The following is a 26,204-nucleotide window of genomic DNA, read 5'->3' on the forward strand; positions in this document are numbered from 1 at the left end:
ACTAAGTCTTTGCAATCCAATATGTATTTCACACTTAGAGCATATCTTAATCTAGACTAGCCTCATGTCAAGTGCTCAATATTTATTGTGGGTAATTGTTACCACACTAGGTAGTGCAAGTCTAGAAATCACCAGTTAGCTACAATCACTTTCCATATAAAATGTGATAAATGAAAAAAGAAAAAGGCCATTAAGACTATAGAGCTAATGAAGATTTGAGTTAAAAAGCTGATTTTCTATATACAAAATAACATAGCTTATTTATTAAAAAAAATGTAAATGTTCCCTCTTTTTCCACATATTAGACCCAGGTTCCCCTGAACTAATGACACTGTAGGAATATTTATTCCTAATATCACCTGAATATTCTGTAGAAATTTTATCACATGCAGTAGGATCTTGACATTAATTGAAAAAATGTAAAATTATCTCAAATGTACTATCATAAAGTAATGTTATTTAATGCCAATCACCATCCCCTATTTATATTTTCTACTTGATCTTACAATCTGTGTAAGAGAGGTCCTATCCCTAGGGCATTTTGCTTTACTTTAATGCTTATTTATTACATAAATCGGGGCTAAAACCAGAATAAACTGCTAGATTTCTGCAATATGAAACAGTAATGCAACAGGAATTGGATTTCTGCAGAATAAAAACTGCAAAAATATTAAAATGTCCTCATATGTTTTTATATTTATAGGTCCTTGGAGCTTTGTTTTGAAATTTTAAAAAACTTTTTCCTCCAAATTAGTGTGTAAATGCATAACCTAAAAAGCACCATGCCCATGTTTCATTGCTCCCATTTCTATTCTTCTCATTACTGAAATGGAAATTGAGTAGAATCCCATGGATGAGACTTTGTGGCTAGAAACGAGAATGAGACTAAACTGACGGTACTATGTAGTTTGGCCAGACATTCTAATAGGAAAAATACAGCAGCCAAGAAAATATTTTGGAAGAAGGACAAATTTAACATTGATTTTGATTGTGGCGTCACAAGAAAGGCACGCATTACAGAAGACTTATCAGACCATCCCAGTTTGGGATATGGTAGAGGAAAGAAAGTAAATACATTTCAATTGAAGGACAGTTTCCACATGTCTAGGTGTATTATGACAGGAGTTCATAAATTCTTATCATTCCTTCTGTCATGTGTGAGCAAATAATTTTACCATCTTCTCCTTCTATACCTGATGTCATCTTACTGAATGGTCTAGTTCACTGTTCCCAGACAGAATGGGCTATAAAACAGGCTTAGATGGGGAAACAGGCTACCTGCATGCCCCTCCAGAAGAGAGAGAGGTATTACGGATTTGAAAGGACCATTCCAGGTGTGAGGAATAACCTCATAGTAGATGAGCAGAGTATCTAAAGGGAATGGGATCAGGGAAGGAAGAAGTACCAAGGAAAACCATCAGAATTAATGGGGATACTCTAACAGGTTAGCATCAAGAAGAGCTAAAATTCAGAAATCCTAAGAGGTAGACCCTAAGGAGGAAGTTTGCCAGCAAGTAGAGAGGCTTCAAAAACCATCGTAGGATTCAGAGGCAGGACTTAGTCCTTGAGAACGGGACTAGGAATTTTAAGTAGTGGTAATCTTCCTAGATTAGGGGTTGTTAGGCTGACCAGTTGTCTGTGAACCCCACATGAGTTTCAGAAGGCCCCCTAAAAAATAAGTTAGATCAGATCCTCAAAGTGTCTACCAAATAAGAGGTTACCAATTCATTCTAAGAGGTTTAAGTTTAAGGACTTAGCTGGTTGGCAAATAGAACTTGGAGTCAAGACTCTTATCCCAAACAAAAGGTGAAAGTTAAATCCCTGAGCCTGCACTGTGGCCTCCAGTTCCTTAAATCCCTCTCACTGAAGGGTTGGTCTTATAAACTTGCCAAGTGCCCAGTTTACAGGAGAGAGTCATGTGGCTCTACCTGAAGGCAGAGGAGTGAAGCAGAGGTGCTGGGAGCCAGGCAGGGACTCATAACTCTTCCCAGCCTCCACTCTGTCTCCATTTCCCATCATTTTTAGGGAATCACTGATGGGTTTCCATCAGGTAATGAATGCTGTCAAATCCATTTTAAAATGTGTCTTCTCTTCTCCCCATCACCTCCACTAAAATAGGATCATGGTATTTTATTTCTTATTATAAACAGATTTTTTTTTTTTTTACAAACTGACATAAGAAGAAAAGTATGGCTTAAATTATATTTTTAATTACTTATGTATTTTACTATCACTGTCCTCTCATCTCATGGGAATTGAGCATCATAAATTAACAGAAAATTATCTTGACTACAGAACTTACCTTTATTCATCACAGATGATGCCTCATGAAGATGCCTGCTCAGGCGACATTGTAACATATTAAGGTATTACTTGAGGGAAAAACGCTAAGAAAATGAAGTAAGCTTATAAAGACCAGCCACCTGTTCTTTTCTGTAGTGCAGTTTACATTAGAGAATCCAATACTTTTTGCCCTGACTTAGGAAAATAAATGACTTCATTGGAAAATCAGGCAAGTCCTAGCCTTGCGAAAAAGCAGGGTGGAACAAAGAGAGAAATACAGCCTGACGTTTTCTCCCTTCAACTAAAGTTTGGCAAATGGGTCACTTCAGCGGTGAGGTGTATTCACTGAGGTATTTGTAAGGTAATGTACATCCTTCTATTTTTAATTTTTTTAAATTAATAGACTATTTTTTATAGGAGTTTTAGGTTTATGGAAAAATTGAGCAGAAATTATAGAGTTCCCATATACCCCCTTAGCCCCTACCCACAGTTTCCCGTTACTAACATCTTGCATTAGTGTGGTACATTTGTTACAAATGATTACTGAATACTGATACATTATTAATTAAAGCCTACAGTTCACATTAGGATTCATTCTTGGTGTTGTACATTCTATGGGTTTTGATGGGTTTTATATTTGACAAATATATGACAAGTATCCACCATTACAGTATCATATAGAATAGTTTCACTGCCCTAGAAGTGCCCCGTGCTCCACCTGTTCACCCTCCTCCACTTCTCCTGCCCCTTTTATTTTTAAAAATCATAATTTTCAACAGAAAAACTAAGTTTTTTTCCATAGGATGTATTAGACCTACCATTTTATAGGGAAACTAAAACTTACCGGTTCAACAAATTCAAACTTCTTTTTTTCTTGGACCTCTTGAATTTTAAAGACATATTCTAGCGATGCTTCATAGAAGTTTTGATGTTCTCGGTCAATCTGTGTATCTGCCTAAAGAGCACAAAAAGGAAAAGCATGACAAAGGGAGTGATTATTGATGGTTCTGTTTAAGAGAGGGACTCAAATCCTGTTCTACTGTGAAATCTTTAAAAATTAAGTTCCGCAAAAAGTTTTAAGATAGCAATTATTATATCCTGAGAATACAGAGAATAGGAAAACAGTCCTTGCCCACAAGAGCTTATAGTGTATGGAGTGCGAGGAAAAAAAAACCTCACAGAGTAAGCTTACAACATTCAGTACATTTTAAAAAGTACAGTCATGCACCACATAACGATGTTTCAGTCAATGACGGACCGCACATACAACAGAGGTCCCATAAGATTAGTACCATGTAGCCAAGGTGTGTAGCAGGCTATACCCCGTCGGTTTGTGTAAGTATACTCTATGATATTCAGACAACGATGAAATCATCTAATGACGCATTTCCCAGCACGTATCCCCTTCGTTAAGTGATGTATGGCCATTATAAAAGAGACATAAATGTAAATGAAAATCTATGGGATCATAGAAAAAGAGACTAAGTTCTGGGAGAAAATGGTGGTGGTTTGAGTTGAATCTTAAGTTGAACAACTGGCAGTGAACAGTCGAAGAGAAAAAAGGGGTTACTCCCATGAAAAAGTAAAGAGGCATGAAAGACTTTGACTGAGTGGCTACAGAGTAAACAAGTGGAGGGAAGGAAGGAGAAGTAAGGCTGGCAACACACTATAACAGATCTTGAATACTGCATAATAAATTTGGATTTTAATTGAGGAAGAATCATCTGCGAATATTAAGCAGCAGAACCACATCATTAGGTAAACTCTCAGAAAGATAATACTGGAACACAGCCAAAAAAATTCAAAGGTTCTAACCTAATGAATCATGCTCCAGCAATGTCATGCACATTTATTCTTTATAACTGCCATAAGGTTCTATTGATAAAGTGTGGGAAAAGGGTTATCAGATAATTTCATTTTCTTTTTGATGTTGCTTCTCTCCCCTCTTCTGTGCCCACTATCAATCTGTGGATGCCCTCTTTAAAACTGACTTTGGTTTAGTAGAGAGTCATGATTTTACTTTCCTTGCCCAGTTTCAAACTCCTCACTGCCAGCTGAGATTACTAAAAGCAGATAGAAAGAATGGACTTTCCGGAATACTAAGTATCCGCCAACAACAATTTGGAAATCGAAAATTGCTTTGGAGCCATTTTACAATGATAATTTCACAAACAAAAGCTTAAAAAAAAAAGATAAAATTAAGTTTGCTGACTCTGACATCATAACATCTTAAAAACTTCATTTGAAACACCTTTAAAAATAATTATATATACTTACTACTTGCCATGCCCTTATTTATATAATTAAAAATAACCCAATATATCATAAGCAACTCAGTAGGGATTTTTAAAGTTAAGAATTCCAAGTCTCTAAACCAATATATGAGAAAAACATATCACGTAGAAAATTTGGACCAGAAGCTTCTCAGCTCCCAAAGATTGTTTAGGAAAGATATACATACCAACAAAAACAAAATCAGTATTCTACACAAATCATACATATTTTCTTCTCCCCACTGGTTAAAGGAACACAGTATTTATAGAACAAATGGTAAGGAGGTATAGATGGCAGTACGCTAAAAAATGTTTAGCAACTGGCTCTCTGGAGAGGAAAGCCTGATTTGCAGTATCTGCTGGTTCCTATGGTATAAATATTCCCCAAATAGCCAGTTTCAAACCAAAAACCCAACATCACTGAATGTGGAAGTTGGAGATGAGAAAATCAGCTCTCCAAGAGAAAGCTCCAGTACACCAGTGGGTGTAAAGGATGCAAGAATATTTTCAGTCTCAGAGATAACATTCTATTCCACAAGTTATTTCTGAAGCTTTTATTTACAATAAAGATAATGTCATTGGTTGTGTTGACTAGCACATGGGAACAAACTAGAATGTTGAGACACCTTTACAGCCTAAAATGATTATTTCTAATCAACAAAGCTGTGCAGAAAAGAGTGAGCACAGCAGGCACAAATGGTCTCCACCAAAAGGCCTGCTTAAGAGTTTGGCTCTTGGCTGGCATCTGCGGATGTGGATTTCAGGAGGGTTCCCACCATCATAACTGATAAGAGTAGCTCACTATGCACATTTTAACACCTGCTTTCCTTCTGGGAGTCTGGAATTTGGGTACACAACAAGCAGAGGGTGCCTATGCGACCAGCTCCCAATAAAAACATGGGCACTCAATCTATAACAAGTTTCTAATAGACAACATTTCACACATGTTGTCACAGCTCATTGCTGGGGGAATCAAGCATGTCCTGTGTGTCTCCACTAGGAGAGGACTCTTGGAAGCTTGTGCCTGGTTTCCCCCAGACTTCACCCTATGCATCCTTTGATTTTTTTTTTTTTAATATCCCTTCACTGTAATAAATCATAGCTGTGAGTCCTCCTACCAAATCACCAAACTTGGAGGTGGTGAGGACCCCTAACCTATGAGTATTAAGTCATTTCCTCAGAAACTTATTTGTCATGCACAATCCCATTTCATCAAAATGGGGGGCGGGGGGGAACCAAAGAAGAATAAAAGAGAAATAATGACTCTTGCCATTTCCAGTTATAGATATTTTCCATCACCTCCAATCTAGACAACTGCATTCAATATACCAAATCTGCTCTGAAAGATCATCTAGAATATACAGTGCTTCAAGAATACAATAGCTTAATTCCTTTTCAGTACAAGAATTAGAAAGACATTCTTTTACTTGAGATGAATCTCTCTAGCACTTAAGCTCACTGTGCGGGGTTCACTAGCAGACTTGTTTATACACCCACTAGCAGCTGTTGCTATGTATTTTGTACCATATAAGTAAGATAACCATATAATTTATTCTCAAAACTTTCAAAACTGAAAGGAAGCACTAGTAATAATTATGCCATAACAATAGGTATAAACTGTTGTTTACATGGCAAAGGGGATGGTATAGTCATCCTAGTAAGAAACCAAGTTAATTACGTAAGGAAACCATGGAGTTCTGGCAGATACCTAAATTCTTCCCTACCTACAATAAGCTATCTCAATTCAAAACAGAGGAAAAAGGCTCATGTTATAGTTGTTGAAGTATTCCCAGAGTAAAAAGGATTTAACCTGGACTCTAAAGAATGGAGACATTTAGAGACTCTAAAGAATGGAGATAAAGGGAGATGAGTTTGAGGGAATAAAGTTGGGAAAAGTTATGTTTTGGTAGATCAAAAGATTTTGTTTGAAACCATCAGAAATGAGAGTTAAGGCAGAAAAGAGAGAATGAGTGCAAACTTCATCCTACAGACTGTGCCAAAGCTTGAGGAAGGCGTTGACAATATCAAAGCAGAATTTCAAGAAGATTAAAGAGAGGACAGTATAGACTATGTTAATATATATAAATTATATAACCATTAAACGTGAATGCACCTCTTATTTGCTCTGATATATTAAAGGAGACCTCTTCTTATTTGATAAGGGTAAAAGTGTTTGGTATATCCCAATAAGAAAGAGAAGGTGAAGGATGTGGGTATGAGAAGCAAGGGGGAAAAAAAGTCAAAGATAACTTTGATACAAGAAGTAATACACCAGCATTAATAGAATTAAAGAAATGAGAAGTGGGAGCAAATTTGAGAAAATGGTGATGTGTGAGATTTCACATGTGTCACTAAAAATGGTAGTCTGAGTCCTGGTAACCAGTCAGCGGGCAGCACAAAAGTCAGGCAATGAAATCATGACCTGGGAGACATTCACCAAGATGTTATAGATAGTATGAAAGTAGAAGAGATGTCAGGGACACAAATTGAAGGATAAGAATAGAGGTATAAGGTTAGAACCGAAGGGGTTCCCTTCATTAAGGAAGTGGGGATAAGAGGAACCAGCTGAAAGCATATTTGGTGATATGTGGAAACCCAAAATCTGGGTTTCTAAAAGGAATTCTTTTCCCTTTGACTTCTTTCCTTATTAAAGAAGTAATACATATTCATTATTGTAAGTTTATTCATTATTACAACAGAAACATAAAGATAATAAAAATTAACAAATATTTAATTAATTTTTATTTAATTAATATTAATAATTAATATTTTAATTTTTATTTAATTAATATTAATTAATATTTTAATTTGAATATACTGTTGAAATTAATAAAATAATAAAAACAGCAATCCCACTGTTAATATTTCTATGTGTAACACACATACACAAGCTTACTTTAAATAAGGCTCAATAATACTGTACATTCTGGCTTAAGCTTTGCTTTTTTTCCACTTAAGCTAATGCATATTTCCCAATGTCTTTAAATGATTTTCCAAATAAAACTTTTCACAGCCACATTAACTCCATTTTTGGTCAAACTATATTTGTATATTTATCCCAATCATTCTTTGTACCATTTCAGATGTTTCTAAATTTCTGCATTGTGAATAACTCTTGGATCAACGTATTTATATGATTTATTTTTATGCTCATCTCTGATAATTTCTCTTGGGTAAATTCCTGCCAAAAGAAATCATTTCAACTATCTTGCATATTTAAAGTTTGTTGAAATATGTCATGAAATTTACCGCAAGAATGATTGAATGATTTTATGTTCCCACCAGAAAGCAAAAGTGTGCTCACTTTCCCATACCTCCATTAACAGTAGATAGTATCTTTTAATAAATTACAATAATATCCTGCTGCTATTATTAATTTGCAATGTTTTTGGAACATGTGACAATGAAAGTTACAATATTCACTATAGTTTATATTTCTTCCTTGATCAAATGGCCTTTCATATTCTTAGTGTGTGTGTGTGTAGTGGGGCAAGAGGAGGATGTTACTAACCATGTTATAGGTTTTTCCAGCCTCCAGATAAATATAGAACCAGAATGGATATTCACCATAGCCTAACGGATTGAGGGCCACTAACAAGCAAATTATTAAATATTGAGCTAGGTTGTCCGGGAAAATTGAAGCATATCCTCTAGAGGACTGTAAAATTAGGATAAAGTTAGCATTTGCTTGATGTTTTAAGCAATGTCTTGTCTAAGCATGGCCTCTCATATTCACCAAGAAGCTGATGAAGCTATAACCCTTTAGAGACTCTAAAAACCACACTTGATTTTGAGGCAGTTTTTAAAATGACACCTGGCCGTGGCACAGCAGACAATGGTAGACTGCAGATGATTATGGGAGCATTTCTCCACCTGACTACATCTACACACTGTACTCTCTCTTAGGTTTATTCTAGTGCAATGTTTAAAGAGAAATGTGAGCATTTAAGAAGTCTGGAACATATGAATATAATATTAAATTAGAACATAGTACTTCATAAGAGTAAATCTGTCCTTGAAGATTAAAAATATAATTTTCCTTAGTGGCAGATTTTTCTCCATTTCACTTCAGCCACAAAACCTTTCCATTGGCACACAACTATAGATTAAATTATCTTCTTTTGACAGCAGGTGTTAATAAGATATAGGTTATAATGTACTCATGCTTAAATAACAAAACTTCCCAGTAGTAAGTAATTTCTTCATTTCTAAAGGAAGAAATTCAATTCCCTCAATGAGAACATGAGAGTGTAGAAAGAAGGAAAGGTTAAAAGTAACCCTGCCATGACTTTTTGATGCAGTTGGAACTATAGTCAAACTCGAAGTCGTCATAAGAAAACAAATAAGGGGAGCAGAGGACCAGGGAAAGTTTGAAAAGCAATTCAGTAAGGGAGGTGGCTTTGCTAAGGAAGGAACAGGATGAGGCATTTGAAAGTGGTTCTGCATTGTGATACCTACAAGTAACAGAGGGAAGAGGAAGGAGACTAAAGGAGACTCAGCATGGGACAAGGTTCCCTGTGAAGGTCTGGAGAGCAGTAGAGAGCCGCAGGTGAACTAGCTCAACAACTCCCAACCCACAGCTCTGAGACACCCCACTGGATGCTGAAAGGTGGATGGTGTTTCAAGATTTTATTGCTGCTAAGATGATAGTGGCAAAAGGGTCCGATTTTTTTTTTTTTTTTAATATATCCCATCACTGGAACCAGAACTGCATTATTCCTCAGTAAAACGACTACTCAATTTTTACTAATTATAGTTAAAACACTATCAATGAGAAGAACAGACGTTTCAGAAAAAGGGAAGAAATGGACTATACATATGTATACATGGTAGTAAATATTTCTGTTGACTTGTTCTTTAAGAAAATTGATGTAAAACAACTGAGATTTTAAAACATGTAATTATAGATCTTTTTCTTCCCCTAATGCCGAAGCAATGCCTTAAAAACAGGTATTTTTAATTTAATATAAAAGCTATAACATGAATTTGGTAGGTCCTGCCATTTAAAATACGCCCACTAAGAAGAAAAGAAAAAGTCTTGTTGCATCCTTTCTCATTGTTGAAGGAAATACTAATCTTTCACTCGAAACTGTTAACATTAAATGTCCTAAGGCATGTAAAATGCTCAGCACAGTGCCTGTGCATAGTAAGTGCTTAATTAACTATTCTTATTATCATTTTATTAAACAGTAGCAGATTCTGAGATACTTGTACCTTTGGAAATTTGAACTTCACATGCCTTAATGCTAATGCCTTGCCACGTTTAATTGGAAAAGCTTACCTCTTGCAAATGAGACTCCTTTTTCTTTGCAGACAAATTTAAATGTTTGTCAAGAATAGAATAATATTTTTCACTCTCCTTGTCAAACTTTTTCTTTCCATCCTAGAGGATAAAAAAACATCAAAACATTCAAATTAAAGAATCAAGAAAACTTTGATTTTCACCACCCCCATCAAATGTCCAATAAAATTATTTAATAAGGATTTAGTGAGCCCCACCTATGTGCTAAACTTAATGAAGTAGAATAGGAAGAAGGATGTAAAACAAAGGTCATTTGAATCTGTATTCTGCTCTCAAAGAAGTTCATGGAACTACAGCATGGAGGAGGCCAGGCTGCTTACAGCTGAATCTCTTGGAGCGCGTCACAGCTGCCTCTCAACAAGAGATTCTGATCTAGTAAGTCTGGGTTAGGACCAAGAAAAAATGTCTTTTTTAGGCTTTTCAGTGATTTAGATAAGTTCACATATAACCAGTTTACAGAACCACTTGCACAGACTCTTTTCAAGGAATCATATTTCTCAGCCACAAAAAGACACCTGGTATTTCAAACAACTCATTCTTGACAGGGAGGAAAGCAGACTTCTAAATGCTGGTGGCTTGAAATAATTAAATAAGACAATTCAAAGTCAAATCAAAAGGATTAGCAACATCTGTATCATACACTCTGAACATAACTCTAATAGTCGACCTTTGCTTATCCTTAAAATGACGCTTTTTTGTGGGAGTAGCTGTAAACAAGCTGGCCTTTTATGGGGGGGAGATAACCTTTTATCCTATGGCATGCTTCTATAGAAACGCAAATAGAATAAAATCCTAAAGGAAACAGGACATGCCTGGGCATATAATCTTCTCCAACTATAAATGTTATCCACCAGGTATGTTTTTTCCATTTATGAGTCCCTATGAAATAAACACTAGGTAACCACACTCATAAATTTCATTGGCCAAAGAAATACTATTCCTTGCTTTTATTTCAGTGTTTCTGGAACTGCAATCTCTGGACCACTTGAATCAGAATCAAATATTTTTAAGCCTATTCATAATGCAGATTCCTATTTCCCACATCCAGAGATTCAGGCATTGTTATTTTTAAAAAGCTCTATGATTATTATGCATAATGCTTTGCTTCCTTATTTATAGAAGTACTTGAAAGAGGTTACTTAAAAATAATGGATGATGGATGATGGATGGATGGATGGATGGATGGATGGATGGATGGATGGATGAGGGGAGGGAGTGGAGGGGATAGGGAGAAAAGGAGGAAGGGGGAAAGACAGGAAGGCCTCTGGGCTGTCTTTCCCATTATTCTGAGGTTGTCAGATCCAGGTTAACCTATCCAGGTAATTCTATTTTGATCCACTGTGACTCCGAACATTTTCTCTCCTCAATTATACTCCCAGGAACCTCTCATGATCCAGTTCCTTGTATGGAACTTTAGAAAGTTAACTGGTAAAACTGTACTGAATGGGAAGAGCAAGTAGGGTTCTGCTTTAAGAGTTCAAGTCACTTTTAGACAATTTAAGAAGTATTGTTAAATTTATATATCAAAGTAATAAACCTGTAAATGAGGGGGGAAAAGTCAAAATCCTCAAAGGATTTTTTTTATCTAAGGAAAAAATGTGGTCCTACTAGGAGAAACACAATTGGAAAATAGAGAATAGAACTGCCATCCAAAAAGGGTCTGTTGAGGAACTCACATAACAAAATGTGGAGCAGCAGACCCAAAAGGAAGCAGAGAACCCCAAGGTTCAGGATGGGAGGAGCTTGTCCTCTCCACTGCTGGAACAGACACCTGGGTGAACATTTCATCTTTTGCTCAGTGGATGTTACTCTTTAATCGGACATTTCATGCCCACGAGGGACCTGCCCAATCTATCTTTCCAAAAGTCTCTCTCACTAGCCACTTTGTAGCTCCTATTCTTGCTCCTTTCTTTTCTCTCTACAAACCATCCCTCCTCTGACATAAATGTTCATTTCTTCCAATTTCCACATATTCAAATTTTATCTACTTTTAGCATCCAGCTCAAATAGACCTCATCCACAAGTCCCCTCCATCAACATTCTCTCCCTGTGAATACTCACATAGCTTTGGGTTTCTTACGGTATTCATGCTCTACATCATAGCAGAGAAATTTATATATACACCCTATCCTCTTTAAAATTGAATATTTGAGAGAGTGCTTAGTAAATATTTAATGAACAAGTGAAATTCATCTTCTTATAACACTGGCCACCACAGTCCCTCACAGACATTCCATTTGTTCGAAACAACCAATATCCCTTGTACAAGGGACAATTCTGCAGAAATGGCCTGAACTCAAACCCAATGGTACATGAACATGTGGGGGCAACCAGCTGCATTACAGTCTAGTACATAAAACGGACTCATTTCCATCTCACAATAGGAGGCTTAACACTTCTCACTGTGCATAAAAGAAGAAACTAGTCGAAGGAGAAGAGAACACAGCTGCAGTGACTACACTTGTATCTTTGTTTTCAGTCAGTGTTTGATGGCATTTTTGGATGTGTTAATTCAGTGCCAACACATCAGCATTCCTGGCAACACAAAAATCATTCCCAGAAGCAGTTCCTGGACTCTTATTCAAACTCTGGCCCTTCACACCATCAGTCCAGCAAAAAAGATATACTTAAAGGCTCCAATGATGTAGATAACAAAAACATACTCAGTTCTAGCATAAAATTAAAGATTTGAGTTAAAAGAGTAGGCCACATGAAGGACAACTATAATCTAGGGAAGCATGTTCTTGAAAACAAAGAGCACTTCTCCTTGCAACTCACATCTCCCCAAAAAGCCATGAATTACTGCTCACATCAGCCAAGTTTTATTTGGAAATAGTAACTTAATACCATGGACCTAACTCTTATCTCGTGTTGCTTGTTGTGGATATCAAGCTAAGAATTTCTCTGAAACCAGTGCTGCAGAGGGAAAGGAAAAACAACCCATGAATCTTTACTAAATGCTATGCATGATCACTGTCTTCTTATCGTGAGGGCACGATTCAAAAAAAGAAGACTACATTATAATGGTATGTTTTCTGTAAATCCATAGTAAGTGCATTTGAACTAGGTAATCATTTAAAATGAAGCCACATATATGTATGTACATATTTGTGTGATATGTGTGTCTGTCTGTGTGTATATATAAATAAAAACTTTTAACATAGATCACCAAAAATGGCAAACTAGTCCCTAAACACAATTATAGCTGGCAAAAGTATAAGTTCCGGGTCTGCAACCAAGAATTTGTTTTCCAACCTACACTGCATTTACTCTGAGCACACTGATATTATCACTGAGTTTCTAAGATTAGCAAATGTGGTCATGCCACACCTTCATTTTTACACATTGAAGTGAGGAATGGGAGGAAACCACTACAGCAAAAACTTCAAGTGTCAGTTTTGCTCTTAAAGTTGCTGTACGTAACAAAAAACTGTCAAATATTTATAAAAACTATAGGTCTATCAAGTAGATAAAAAACATTAAATTATACACAATTGTTAAAAACAAGGCCAAACCACTGCCTTCCACTGACCACGAGAGGGTACCAAAGAGGAGGAATAGACTCGATCACAATATTTAGAAAATCATGAATAGTTCTCAAAATGTTATCTAATTTTTTTCTATAAAAGACTACTGCAAAGTTTTGCTTAAACAATTACTTTAGCAACCTTTATTTTAATATTACCATGATACAAATTTTTTAAAATAAAGGAACTGAAAAAAATATTTTCTATATTTCTTTAAAAAAAATTAAGCACATATTTAAGATTTATGCATCAGATTTTTAAGACAATCTCAATGTTGTAATTGCCACATAGGATATTGCAAAATTTCCCATGCAACTATTTATATCATCATGTTAGCATAACCATGAGCTAAATAAGCATTGTGTGTATATTTTGAAAAACACTTCAAGTAAATGCACAGTTGTAGAAACAGTAAGCTGAAAAATAATAATAAATACCAATAGCTAAATTTCTATTTCAAAAACATGTGGAATTCCTATAAACTGGTACCATGTTAGACATAGAGAAGATATAACTCTGACTACCAAACTCAGCTAGACTTCTTCCTCCTCTGAAGGTGGGATTTACTCACTGCTTAGAATGGCAGCCCAGGATGACATCACCATCTGATTCCAGAAGGGCCAGATGCTAAGATATTCCAACCACATGCTGCGTAGGAGTTTCCTGAGGTCCAAGAGATTCCTGGTATCCAGGAACTCAAGTTGTTGAGAATCTTAGTATAGCTTACACAGCAATGGCCCTTCTGTGGGTGATTGCACCCAACCATTCCCAGTCTCCCCACTCCTTTCCCCACCAAGTCCCTTCTCCTCGATCTGCCGAAATATAGACATTCCAAAAGGGTTCCTTGCTGGGTAGTTGTACCAGCATAATTTACCACCTCTCCCCCATCCCCAATTACCTCACCACTACCACCACCAGGTGATCTCAGATTCCTAAGAACCAAAGTTTCATTTTTGCCTTTATAAGGAACTCCTACAAACTGGACAGACAGAAAAACAGATAAACATATGCAAAGGATATGAAGGAATAAGACACAGAAGAGGAAAGCCAAAAGAGTAACAGGCATATGAAGAGTTTTTCAAACTCATTAATAATAACAGAAAAGCAAATTAAAATATTGAGATATCACATTATATCTATCAGATATTGTCAAGAATCAGAAAGTTGAATAACACTATATGTTGAGTGTATATGGAGATATAGGAATGCTTATATACTACTGGGGGGATTGTAGACAGGTGTGACCTTTCTAAAGAGAAATGCTGTACTATTAAGTGGAATATATGTGTGTCCTAAGAACCAGCTTCTGGGTGTACATCCCAAAAAGATCTCATGGAAAAGTCCATAAGGAAACACTAACGAGGATGTGCATCTGTGGGTATAAGAAGATAGCCAGGGTATTCATTAGTGGACATAAAATGAATTAGATGCATAACATGCAGTGCTATGCAGAAGCTAGAAGGAAATACTACATGAGAATGGATCTTAAAACAATTCTGAGTGTAAAATAAAGAACACAAAATAGATAAATAAAATCATTTATGTCAATTAAAAAGTCAGGCATAGAAAATGATACCAATTTACAAGAACATAAAACAAAAACATACACATTAAACTCATAAGAATGATTGTTATGTAAGGAGGAAAACGTGAATGAGGTATGAGTAAATGAACAAAACAAGAGAGGGCTGTAAACTAAAAAAGAAAATAGATGAAAAAAAGATAAGAAAATTATGAGATAATCAGGAAGCCCAACATCTAACTAATAGAGCTACTGAAAGACACAAAATGCAGAGAGGAAATTACCTAAAAAATAATACATGAAAATTTCCAGAACTGATACAAAAAGTTTCCATATTAAAATGGCACAATATGTACAAATCAGAATAAATGAGAAAATACCCACGATATATCATTATAAAATATTACAAAACCATGAATAAAAATAAAACAGAGATTTTTATTTGACCTAAAAACAGAGGTCAAATAAAAATCATCAGAAATCAAAACAATAATGGATCCACAACAACATCATAGGTAGTTATAAAACAAAAGTGCAGTGCCCTCAAAATTCTGAGGAATAATTAATTTCAACCTCGATTTCCATATCCAGTCAAACTGTCAATCTAGATTGAGGGCAGAATAAAAATATTTACAAACATACGGGGTCTCGAAAATTTTACGACCTATGTATGGTTTCTCAGGAGGATACTGAGGGATGTGTTCCACTAAAACGGAGAAACAAACCAAAAAAGTAAGACATGGGATCTAGAAAAACAATAGTTCAAAGAGGCAAAAGGAATTGCCAGGATAACTGTAACATGAACTTCCGTGAAAACAGACGGACTAATAAGCCTAAGAACTTTAAAGCAACCACTTAAGATGAGAGTTCCAGAAGGAATGTCTCTAAAAAAAAATAAAATGGAGAAGATATCTGATGTATTTGAACATATTAAGCTATGTTTTGTAATTACATCTATGCATTTAAGAACAGAGAATTTTATGTAAATTTTTAAAGTAAGGCAATTATTAACTCCAGGAAAAATAAACACGCAAGAAAGAAAATATAATCATAGTACCTAGTATGGCTTATCTGCAAATAATAATGACATTATTATGTAAACATTGACCACTGATTTTTAAAAATGTGACAACTATACATTTGGAAGATGGCAGGAGGGGAAATATATATGGAGAAGTAGTGATCGTGGTGCTGTAAAAGTGCTAAATACTCATGTTCCATAGTAAACAAGTTAATTTAATAATGCCTAAAATTGAAGAAAGCAAGAAATATGAGAGTGAGTATACTATTTAGGAAAATGGAAATAAAAGTGAACCAATGACTTAAGGAATTACAAGTGGTTGTCTTTGAGGAGCAGAACTTTGGAAAAGAGCAATGGAGTAGGTAGTTGATTTATTTTGTAATTTATAAACCTTCACATATTATTACACTTTAAAAAACTACTGATGTCTTCAATAAAAATTAAATTCAGTCCAAAAATGAGAGAGGAAAAGGAGAAATAACTTAGATGAGATAATAGCGAAAAAGAAGTACAAAAGTTGGAAGGGTACTAAGAAGGGAATAGAAATTACAACACAAGGAAGATAAAGTTTTCTAGGAGGGAAGAGAAAGTTTTCTAAGGGTATGCTGACAGCATGATCAAATTATTTTTTATGAATTCATTCATTAATTTGAGCCTTTATTAAATGCCCCTTTTGTGACTGGTACTGCTGCTCGGGCTGAGCAAGGCTGAGAGGAAAACTAAAAGAAGAAAACCACCTTTCTCATGTGGCTACAAGTAGTTTGCATAACAGATCTCCACACACAAACCCTACAAGGTTAAGAACTATCATCCTCATTTCACAAACATGAAAACATTATCAGAGACAAAAAGTAATCTGAATAAGATCAGAGAGTTTAGAATAAACAGAGTGGATAACCAAAATCAATGGCCTAATTCCAAAGCCCATGCTATCTGCACAGTAAAATGCAGCATGAAAATTAAGAATACAGCACTTCGGGCCGGTCCCATGGCTTAGCGGTTAAGTGCGCGCGCTCCACTGCTGGCGGCCCGGGGTTCCGATCCCGGGCGCGCACCGACGCACCGCTTCTCCAGCCATGCTGAGGCCACGTCCCACATGCAGCAACTGGAAGGATGTGCAGCTGTGACATGCAACTGTCTACTGGGGCATTGGGGGGAAAAAAATAAATAAATAAAAAATTATAAGACTACAGCACTTCATTTTAACTCACCTCCCCTTTAAAATAAAGGCGGGGGTGGGGGAGTGGGTAAAGGAGACAGAGCAGAGGGGACTTCTGGTTTCTGGTCCAGCATGTCTTAGTATCCTAACAAAAAAGTAAAAAGCTGAACAAACTGAAAAATTAACAATGCTTCTTACATCCATCAGAGTAATGAGGTCGCCGGGCAAACCACTGCTCCAAACACTAGAGAGCCAGCCAGGCAGACACAGAGAATCATAATTTAACAGAGCAGAAATCCCCTTGGGAATCTGTACTGGGATAGGAAAACCTGACCTGTAATTGGAGAACTGCTGGAGGAGCAGTATGGACCAGTCACAGAGGTAAAAACTCCGGGGGGCCCAGTTTTACAGGGCCCCCCACAATTTTGTTTGTTTTACCTTCAGGAGCTCTACTAGATTCTCACCATGAGGATTAGAGAAAAATTCCCTCCTGCTTCCTGCAGGGGTAGGAGGAAAAGTAACCATTTTGAGGAAAAACTATTTTACCAGCACCTTCTAATAGGGTTTTATCAGAGCCTAACAGATTTGGAGGAAGTGAAATATCCAACTCCAGCCCCCTCTAGCTATCCTGTCCTGCATAACAGGGGGATGAGGGAGAGACTGAGACGCATTCATGAAGTTCACAGTCCAAGGGCACAGGCTCACCAAAAGAGAGATCTAATCACAGGACTACAGAAGGCCTTCCCTCCCCTCAGACCTCACCACCATATTATAGTCGTCCATCAGTATCTGTGGGGAATTGGCTCCAGGACCCCCCAACGAATACCAAAATCTGCAGATGCTCAAGTCTCTTATATAAAATGGTGTCATATTTGCATATAACCTATGCACATCCTCCTATATGCTTTAAATCATCTCTAGATTACTTGTAATACCTAATACAGAGTAAGTGCTATGTAAATACAGCCATGTACCATGTAATGATGTTTTGGTCAACAACAGAGGGCATGTACAAGGTCCCATAAGATTAGTATCATATAGCCTAGGTGTGTAGTAGGCTATACCATCTAGGTTTGTATAATTACACTCTATGACGTTCACACAACAACAAAATCAACCAATGATGCATTTCTCAGAATATATCCCCATCATTAAGTGATACATGACTATAGTTGTTATACCGTATTGTTCAGGAAATAATAACAAGGAAAAAAAGTCTGTAAATGTTCAGTAGAGATGCAACCATTGTAGGCCTTTTGATCCATGGTTGGTTGAATCCGTAGATGTGAAACCCACGGATATGAAGAGCTGACTGTACTAAGGTCTATTTACAGCAACTCCTTTTCCCGAGGACATCATGCCTGGCTATCAAGAAAAAGTTACAGGACATAACTAAGAGGCAAAAATAGGGTTTAAAGAGGCAAAACAAGCTGTCAGATATGGAGGGAAGATCGGAATTATCAGACCAGATTTTTTAAAAACTATGATTAATATGATAAGGAATCCAAAGGCAAAAGTAGACTATATGCAAGAACAGATGGATAATGTAAGCAGAAAGATGGAATTTCTAATAAAGAATAAAGAACAAATTCTTGAGATCAAAAACACTGTAAAAGAAATGAAGATTGGGGCCAGCCCCGTGGCTCAGCGGTTAAGTATACGCGCTCTGTTACTGGCGGCCTGCGTTCGGATTCTGGGCGCGCACTGACCCACCACTTGTCGGGCCATGCTGAGACGGCGTCCCACATACAGCAACTATAACATACAACTATCTACTGGGGCTTTGGGGAGAAAAAGGGGAAAAAAAGGAGGAGGACTGGCAATAGATGTTAGCTCGGGGCTGGTCTTCCTCAGCAGAAAGAGGAGGATTGGCATGGATGTTAGCTCAGAGCTGATCTCCCTCACAAAAAAAAAAAAAAAAAAAGAAATGAAGATTGTCTTTGATGGGCTCATTAGTAAACTGGACATGGCTGAGGAAAGACTCTCTGAGCTTGAATATTTATCAATAGAAACTTCTAAAACTGAAAAAAAAAAAAAGACTGAAAAAAAGAACAGAATATCCAAGAACTGTGGGACAACTACAAAAGGTGTAATATACACACAATGGAAATACCAGGAGGAGAGGAAAAAGAGAAAGGAACAGAAGAAATAAGAAATATCTGATGCAATAATGACTGAGAATTTCCCCAAATTAATGCCAGACACCAAACCACAGATCCAGAAAGTGTCAAACAAACACCACCCAGACATATCTTATTCAAACTGCAGAAAATCAAAGATAAAGAAAAAATATCTTGAAAGTAACTAAAGAAAAAAAACACCTTACTTAAAGAGAAGCAAAAATAACAACTTCAGCCAACTTCTCCTCAGAAACAATGCAAGCAAAAAGAGAGTGGAATGACGTATTTAAAGTGTAGGAAAAATCCCCAACAATCTAGATTTCTGTACCCTGTCAAATTATCCTTCAAAAGTCAAAGGCAAATATAAACTTTCTCAGACAAACAAAAATTGAGGGAATTTGTTGTCAGTAGACCCATCTTGTAAGAAATGTTAAAAGAAGTTCTTCAGGGAGAAGGAAAATGATATAGTCAGAAATTCAGATCTACATAAAGAAAGAGCATTGAAGAAGGAATAAGTGAAGGTAAAATACTTATTTTTTCATTCTTAACTGAGCTAACAGAAAACAGTTTGTTTAAAATAATAACAGCAACAAATATTATGAATGCCTATATATGTACACTTATGTGTAAGTGAAATGAATGACAGCAATGGTATAAGGGATGGGAGGAATTAAGAGTATTTTGTTATTATAAGATATGTGTACTACCTATGAAGCAGTATAGCATTACTTGACAGTGGATTTGGATGAGTTGTAAATGTATATTGCACACTCCAGGTTAACTACTAAAAACAGTTTTAAAAAAGTATAATTGTTATGCTTAGGAGAGAAAATGGAATCATAAAATACTCAATTAAAACCACAAAAGACAGAAAAAGAGTGGAAGACAAAAACAGGAACAATGAATAAGGGCAACAAATAGAAAACAATAACAAATATGGTGGACATTAATCCAACCATATCAATAATCATTTTGAGTGTCAACAGTCTAAATATACCAATTAAAACACAGAGATTGTCAGAGTAGATCAAAAATCAAGTCTCAACTATATGTTGTCTATAAGAAACCAATTTTCCATTTAAAAATACATATATATTAAAAGTAAAGGGACAGAGAAAGACATACCCTGCTAACACTAATCAAAAGATAGCAGGAGTAGCTATATTAATTTCAGACAGAGCAGACTTCAAAGTAAAAGAAATTATCAGAGATAAAGAGGGGCATTACATAATTATAAAGAGGTCAATTCTTCAAGAAGACATAACAATCCTTAATGTGTATATGTCTAACAAGAGGGCATCAAAAGATGTGAGGCAAAAACAAATAGAACTGCAAGGAGAAATAGATGAATCCAGTATCACAGTTGGAGACTTCAACATTCATCTATTCGAAATAGACAGATCCAGCAGGCAGAAAATCAGTGAGATCATAGTTGAACTCAACAGTACCATCAATCAACTGGATATAATGGACATCTATAGACTACTTCACCTAACAACAGATTACACACTCTTCTCAAGCTCACATGGAACATTCACCAAGATAGACTACATTCTGTGCCATAAAATACACCTTAGCAAATTTAAAAGAACAGAAATCATACAATGCCTGTTCTCAGACCACACTGGAATTAATCTAAAAATCAATGACAAAAGATAGTTGGAAAAAAAATCACAAAATACTTACAGATTAAACAACACACTTCTAAAGGACACATGGGTCAAAGAAGAAGTCTCAAGAGAGATGTAAAAATATTTTAAAATAAAATAAAAATAACATTGAAATTTGTGGGACACAGCAAAAGCAGTGCTTAGAGGGAAATTTATAGCATTGAAAAACAGTAAAGGGAACAAATGGATGACATGGGGACAGAGGGAAGAAAGGGAATGAAAGACAGGAAAACTATGAAGTACAGGAAGTACATACAAAGCTACTTTAGACCTTGGGAGAGATAGAGAATGTTGTTGAAACTTTTTGATGGTTTTCAATTGTCAATTCTCTCTTGGACCGTGAGAAGAAAAGGAAGCCTGGAATCAGGAGGGCGGACAGTGTCTGGAGTGGCTATGACCTTATGGGCTCTGGCACGACATCATGGATAAAACTAAGCTTACACAACTCTGGATACCAGGCAGGATGCTTGGAAAATTACCCTGGGTGAATTTAGGGATTTCCGAATGACAGGCATACCTTGGAGATATTGTGGGTTCAGTTCCAGACCACTGCAATAAAGTGAGTCACACAAATTTTTTGGTTTCCCAGTGCATATAAAAGTTATGTTTACACTATACTATAATCTATTAAGTCTGCAATAGCATTATGTCTAAATAATGTACATACCTTAATTTAAAAATGTTTTATTGCTAAAAAAATGCTAACCATCATCTGAGCCTTCAGTGAGTCATAATCTTTTTGCCAGTTAACTGATCAGGGTAATGGCTGCTGAAGGTTGGGGTGGCGGTGGCAATTTCTTAAAACAAGACAACAATGAAAGCTGCCACACTGATTGACTCTTCCTTCACAAACAATGTCTCTGTAGCATGCGATGCTGTTTGATAGCATTTTACCCACAGAACTACTTTCAAAATTGGAATCGATCCTCTACCACTACTTTACCTACTAAGTTTATGTAATATTCTAAATCCTTTGTTATTTTAACAATCTTCACAACATTTATACCAGGAGTAGATTCCATCTCAAGAAACCACTTTCTTTGCTCATCCATAGGAAGCAATTCCTCATCCATTAAAAATTTTATCATGAGATTGCAGCAATTCAGTCACATCTTCAGGCTCCACTTCTAATTCTAGTTCTCTTTCTATTTCTACCACATCTGCAGTTACTTTTTCCACTGAAGTTTTGAACCCCTCAAAGTCATCCACGAGGGCTGGAATCAACTTCTTTCAAACTCCTGTTAATGTTGATACTTTGACCTCTTCTCCTGATTCACAAATGTTCTTAATGGCATCAGAATGGTGAACCCTTTTCAGAAGGTTTTCAATTTACTTTGCCCAGATCCATCAGACGAATCACTATCTATGGCAGCTAGCCTTACAAAACGTATTTCTTAAATAACAAGACTTGAAAGTCAAAATTACACCTTGATCCATGGGCTGCAGAATAGATGTTGTGTTAGCAGGCATGAAAACAACATTAATCTCGTTGTATATCTCCATCAAAGCTCTTGGGTGACCAGGTGCATTGTCAATGAGCAGTCATATTTTGAAAGAGATCTTTTTTTCTGAGCAGTAGGTCTCAATAGCGGGCTTAAAATATTTAGCAGACCATGTTGTAAACAGATGTGTTGTCATCCAGGCTTTGTTTTTCCATTTTATAGAGCACAGATAGAGTAGATTTACCATACTTCTTAAGGGCCCTAGGATTTTCAAAATGGTAAGTGATGGTGGTCTAGTGGTTAAGATTCAGTGCTCCCACTGCCACGGCCCTCGTTAGTTTCCCATGCAAGGAACTACACTACCCATCTGTAGACTGTCATACTGTGGTGGCTGTGTGTTGCTGTGATGCTGACAAAGCTATGCCACTGGTAATTCAAATAACAGCAGAGTCACCCATGGTGGAAAGGTTTCAGTGAAGTTGACTGACTAGGAAGAAGGACCTGGCCACCCACTTCCAAAAAAAACTGGCCACAAAAACCCTATGAATAGCAGCAAAGCATTGTCTGTTATTGTGCGGGAAGGTGAGAGGATATTGCACAAAAGATTGGACAGGGTTCTGCTCTACTGTACACAGGGTCGCTGGGAGTCAAAATTGACTCGACAGCACTAACAACAAGTGAGCATTGGCTTCAACTTAAAGTCACCAGCTGTATTAGCCCCTAACAAGAGAGTTAGCCTGTCCTTTGAAACCAGGCAATGACTTCTCCCCTCTAACTATGGAAATCCTAGATGGCATCTTCTTCCAATAGAAGGCTGTTTCATCTACACTGAAAATCTGTCGTTTAGTATAGCCATCTTCATTAATTCTCTTAGCTAGATCTTCTGGATAACTTGCTGCACCTTCTACATCAGTACTTGCTGCTTCACCTTACACTTCTATGTTATAAAGATAGTTTCTCTTCTTAAACCTCATGAAACAACCAAACAACCTCTGCTAGCTTCAAACTTTTCTTCTGCAGCTCCGTCACCTCTCTCAGCCTTCACAGAATTGAAGAGAATTAGGGCCTTGCTCTGGATTAGGCGTTGGCTTAAGGGAATGTTGTGGCTGGTTTGATCTTCTATCCAGACCTCTAAAACTTTCTCCATATCAGCAATAAGGCTGTTTTGCTTTCTTATCATTCGTACGTTCACTGGAATAACACTTTTAATTTCCTTCAAGAACTTTTCCTTTGCGTTCACAACTGGGCTAACTAATTCATGCAAGAGGCCTAGCTTTCAGCCTATCTCAGGTTTCAACATGTCTTCCTCACTAAGCTTAATCATTTCTTGTTTTTGATTTAAAGTGAGAGATGTGCAACTCTTCCTTTCACTTGAACACTTAAAGGCCATTATAGGGTTATTAATTGGCTTAATTCAATATTGTTGTGTCTTGGAATAGAGAGGCCCGAGGAGAGCGAGAGAGACAGGGGAATGAGCTGGGTGGTAGATCAGTCAGAACACGCACATTTATCAATTAAGTCTGCCATCTTATATGGGTGCAGCTCGTGGCACCCCCCAAAATTACAATAGTAAAATCAAAGATCACTGATCACAGGTCACCATAATAAACATAATAATAATGAAAAAGTTTGAAAAACTGCAAGAATTACCAAAATGTGACACAGAGACACAAAGTGAGCAAATGCTGTTGGAAAAATGGCACCAAAAGACTTATCGATGTAGAGTTGCCACAAACCTTCAATTTGCAAAAAAAATGCAACAACTGCAAAGCGCAATAAAGTGAAGCACCATAAAACGAGGTATGCTGCTAAAGGTATCCTGAAGCTTTTCTTCATGCCCAGCATTCAAATTTCTCTTATTTCTTGGATGACAGAGAACTTGGAGAAAGAAAGAAAAATCTCCATCACAAAATTCAAAAAGCACTGATAATACAGAAGGAAGAACAAACAGAGAGAGACAAAACCCTGACTCTGACAAAGACTGCTTATTGCAAGTACTATATCCGACTGCAACAGAGGGAGGTATTTTTCCTTAACTCCTAGAGGGAAAGCCATAGCAAGCTGAAATTATTTTATATATTATGTTAACATAATACTTTTTTAGTCCCAAATTCCTAGAAAATGGAGCCTGAGGCAAAGCTTGCCTGCTATAGCTTGCATGCAGTCCTTGGGGAGCAAGAGTGAGGGAAAAAGGGAAGAGAGACAAGAAAGGAAGGAAGGAAACTGCAAGTGTTTATTACTGAACTGACCATAGAAACAAGAGAAAAAATAGCAGTTTCTCACACAATAGGGCACATCTCCATTCAGGTTTTACAAAACCAACACACTGCAGGACATTTTAACTGGGTAAGCAAGGAGGAAGCAAGATCTATCTGCCAGTTCTCTCCCATAATTTGCCAAAATTCACTCCATGGAACTGCACTCAAGTGCAGAAACTCTCCTGCACTGCAGACTGTCATTTGGCCCCTCCAGCAGCTGTGGGAGAGGTCAGAGCCCAGGGCCCCACCATGTTACTCCATCAAGGGTCCAGACACAATGGGAGGAGCCAATGAGCCATTGAGCCTGTGCACCAGAGCTACTGCAACTCCCACTGCAGCGGGGTGACAGGGGCCTGGCCACGTGTGAGGGACAAGAGGTGACAATTCTAGGCCAAGGTTATCTACTGAGCAAGCCCTAAAGGCCTGGGAAGGGCATAAACTAGGCCCAATACCAATATGCACACTCCTGAGATACGGATACAAGATTTTATTTTTATTGACTGTGCTTTCTTTATGATTTTATGATAACGAAAATCTAACATTTTCAAGGATTTGCAAACTCATTCACAAGCTTGTTCTCTTGAGCTGATTTTATATACTTAGCTATCATGGGGCTCTCAGGAAAATCATGCTTATAGACAGGAAAGAAATAATGTATTATCATGACTCCCATGTTATACAGTGGAAAAATGAGGTTCATGGAAATTAACTATAGGTCACTCAACCAGCAAAAGGGTGGAGTTTAGAGTGAAAAACAAGACCTTTCTCAACATAAGCATAAATAGCACAACTACTTACTTTTAACATTTTAAAGGAAAATGACACCCATCCCACAAAGGGCTGAAGTGTCTTAGTCAATGTCACAGAATCAGCCATATGAGCCAAAGCCAGGAACAGCCCTCTCCTGAGTACCAGCTCATGGAATTCTTTTTTTTTTTTCATTTCTTATTTATTGCAGTAACATTGGTTTATAACATTGTATAAATTTCAGGTGTACATCATTATACTTCTATTTCTGCATAGATTACATCATGTTCACCACCCAAATACTAATTACAACCCATCACCACACACATGTGCCGAATTAATCCTTTCGCCCTCCCCCCTCCTCCCTTCCCCTCTGGTAAGCACCAATCCAATCTCTGTCTCTATGTGTTTGTTTATTGTTGTTACTATCTACTACTTAATGACGGAAATCATACGGTATTTGACTGTCTCCCTCTGACTTATTTCGCTTTGCATAATACCCGAAATGTCCATCCATGTTGTCACAAATGGCTGGATTTCATCGTTTCTTATGGCTGAGTAGTATTTCACTGTGTATATATACCACATCTTCTTTATCCATTCGTCCCTTGATGGGCACTTAGGTTGCTTCCAAGTCTTGGCTATTGTGAATAACGCTGCAATGAACACAGGGGTGCATGTATCTTTATGCATTGGTGTTTTCAAGTTCTTTGGATAAATGCCCAGACATCTGATAAGGGCTTAATCTCCAAAATATACAAAGAACTGATGCATCTCAACAACAAAAAAACTAACAACCCAATTAAAAAATGGGCAAAAGACCTAAAGAGACATTTCTCCAAAGAAGATATACAGATGGCCAACAGGCATATGAAAAGAT

General features: G+C 36.9%; 1 protein-coding gene across 3 annotated transcripts in view; it reads right to left on the bottom strand.

The window, feature by feature from the left end:
- The window catches only part of ARHGAP42 (Rho GTPase activating protein 42), a 258,913-nt gene that overhangs the window by 63,520 nt on the left and 169,189 nt on the right, over positions 1-26,204 (bottom strand). For all 3 annotated transcript variants that reach the window (XM_058545356.1, XM_058545358.1, XM_058545357.1), the window contains exons 5-6: positions 9,838-9,939; positions 3,128-3,238 (exon numbers count right to left, since the gene is read on the bottom strand). In XM_058545356.1, coding sequence (XP_058401339.1) covers positions 3,128-3,238; positions 9,838-9,939 — 213 coding nt within the window. The remainder of the gene's footprint in view (positions 1-3,127; positions 3,239-9,837; positions 9,940-26,204) is intronic.

The sequence above is a fragment of the Diceros bicornis genome, chromosome 7, assembly GCF_020826845.1.
Source record: "Diceros bicornis minor isolate mBicDic1 chromosome 7, mDicBic1.mat.cur, whole genome shotgun sequence".
NCBI classification, from domain to species: domain Eukaryota; kingdom Metazoa; phylum Chordata; class Mammalia; order Perissodactyla; family Rhinocerotidae; genus Diceros; species Diceros bicornis.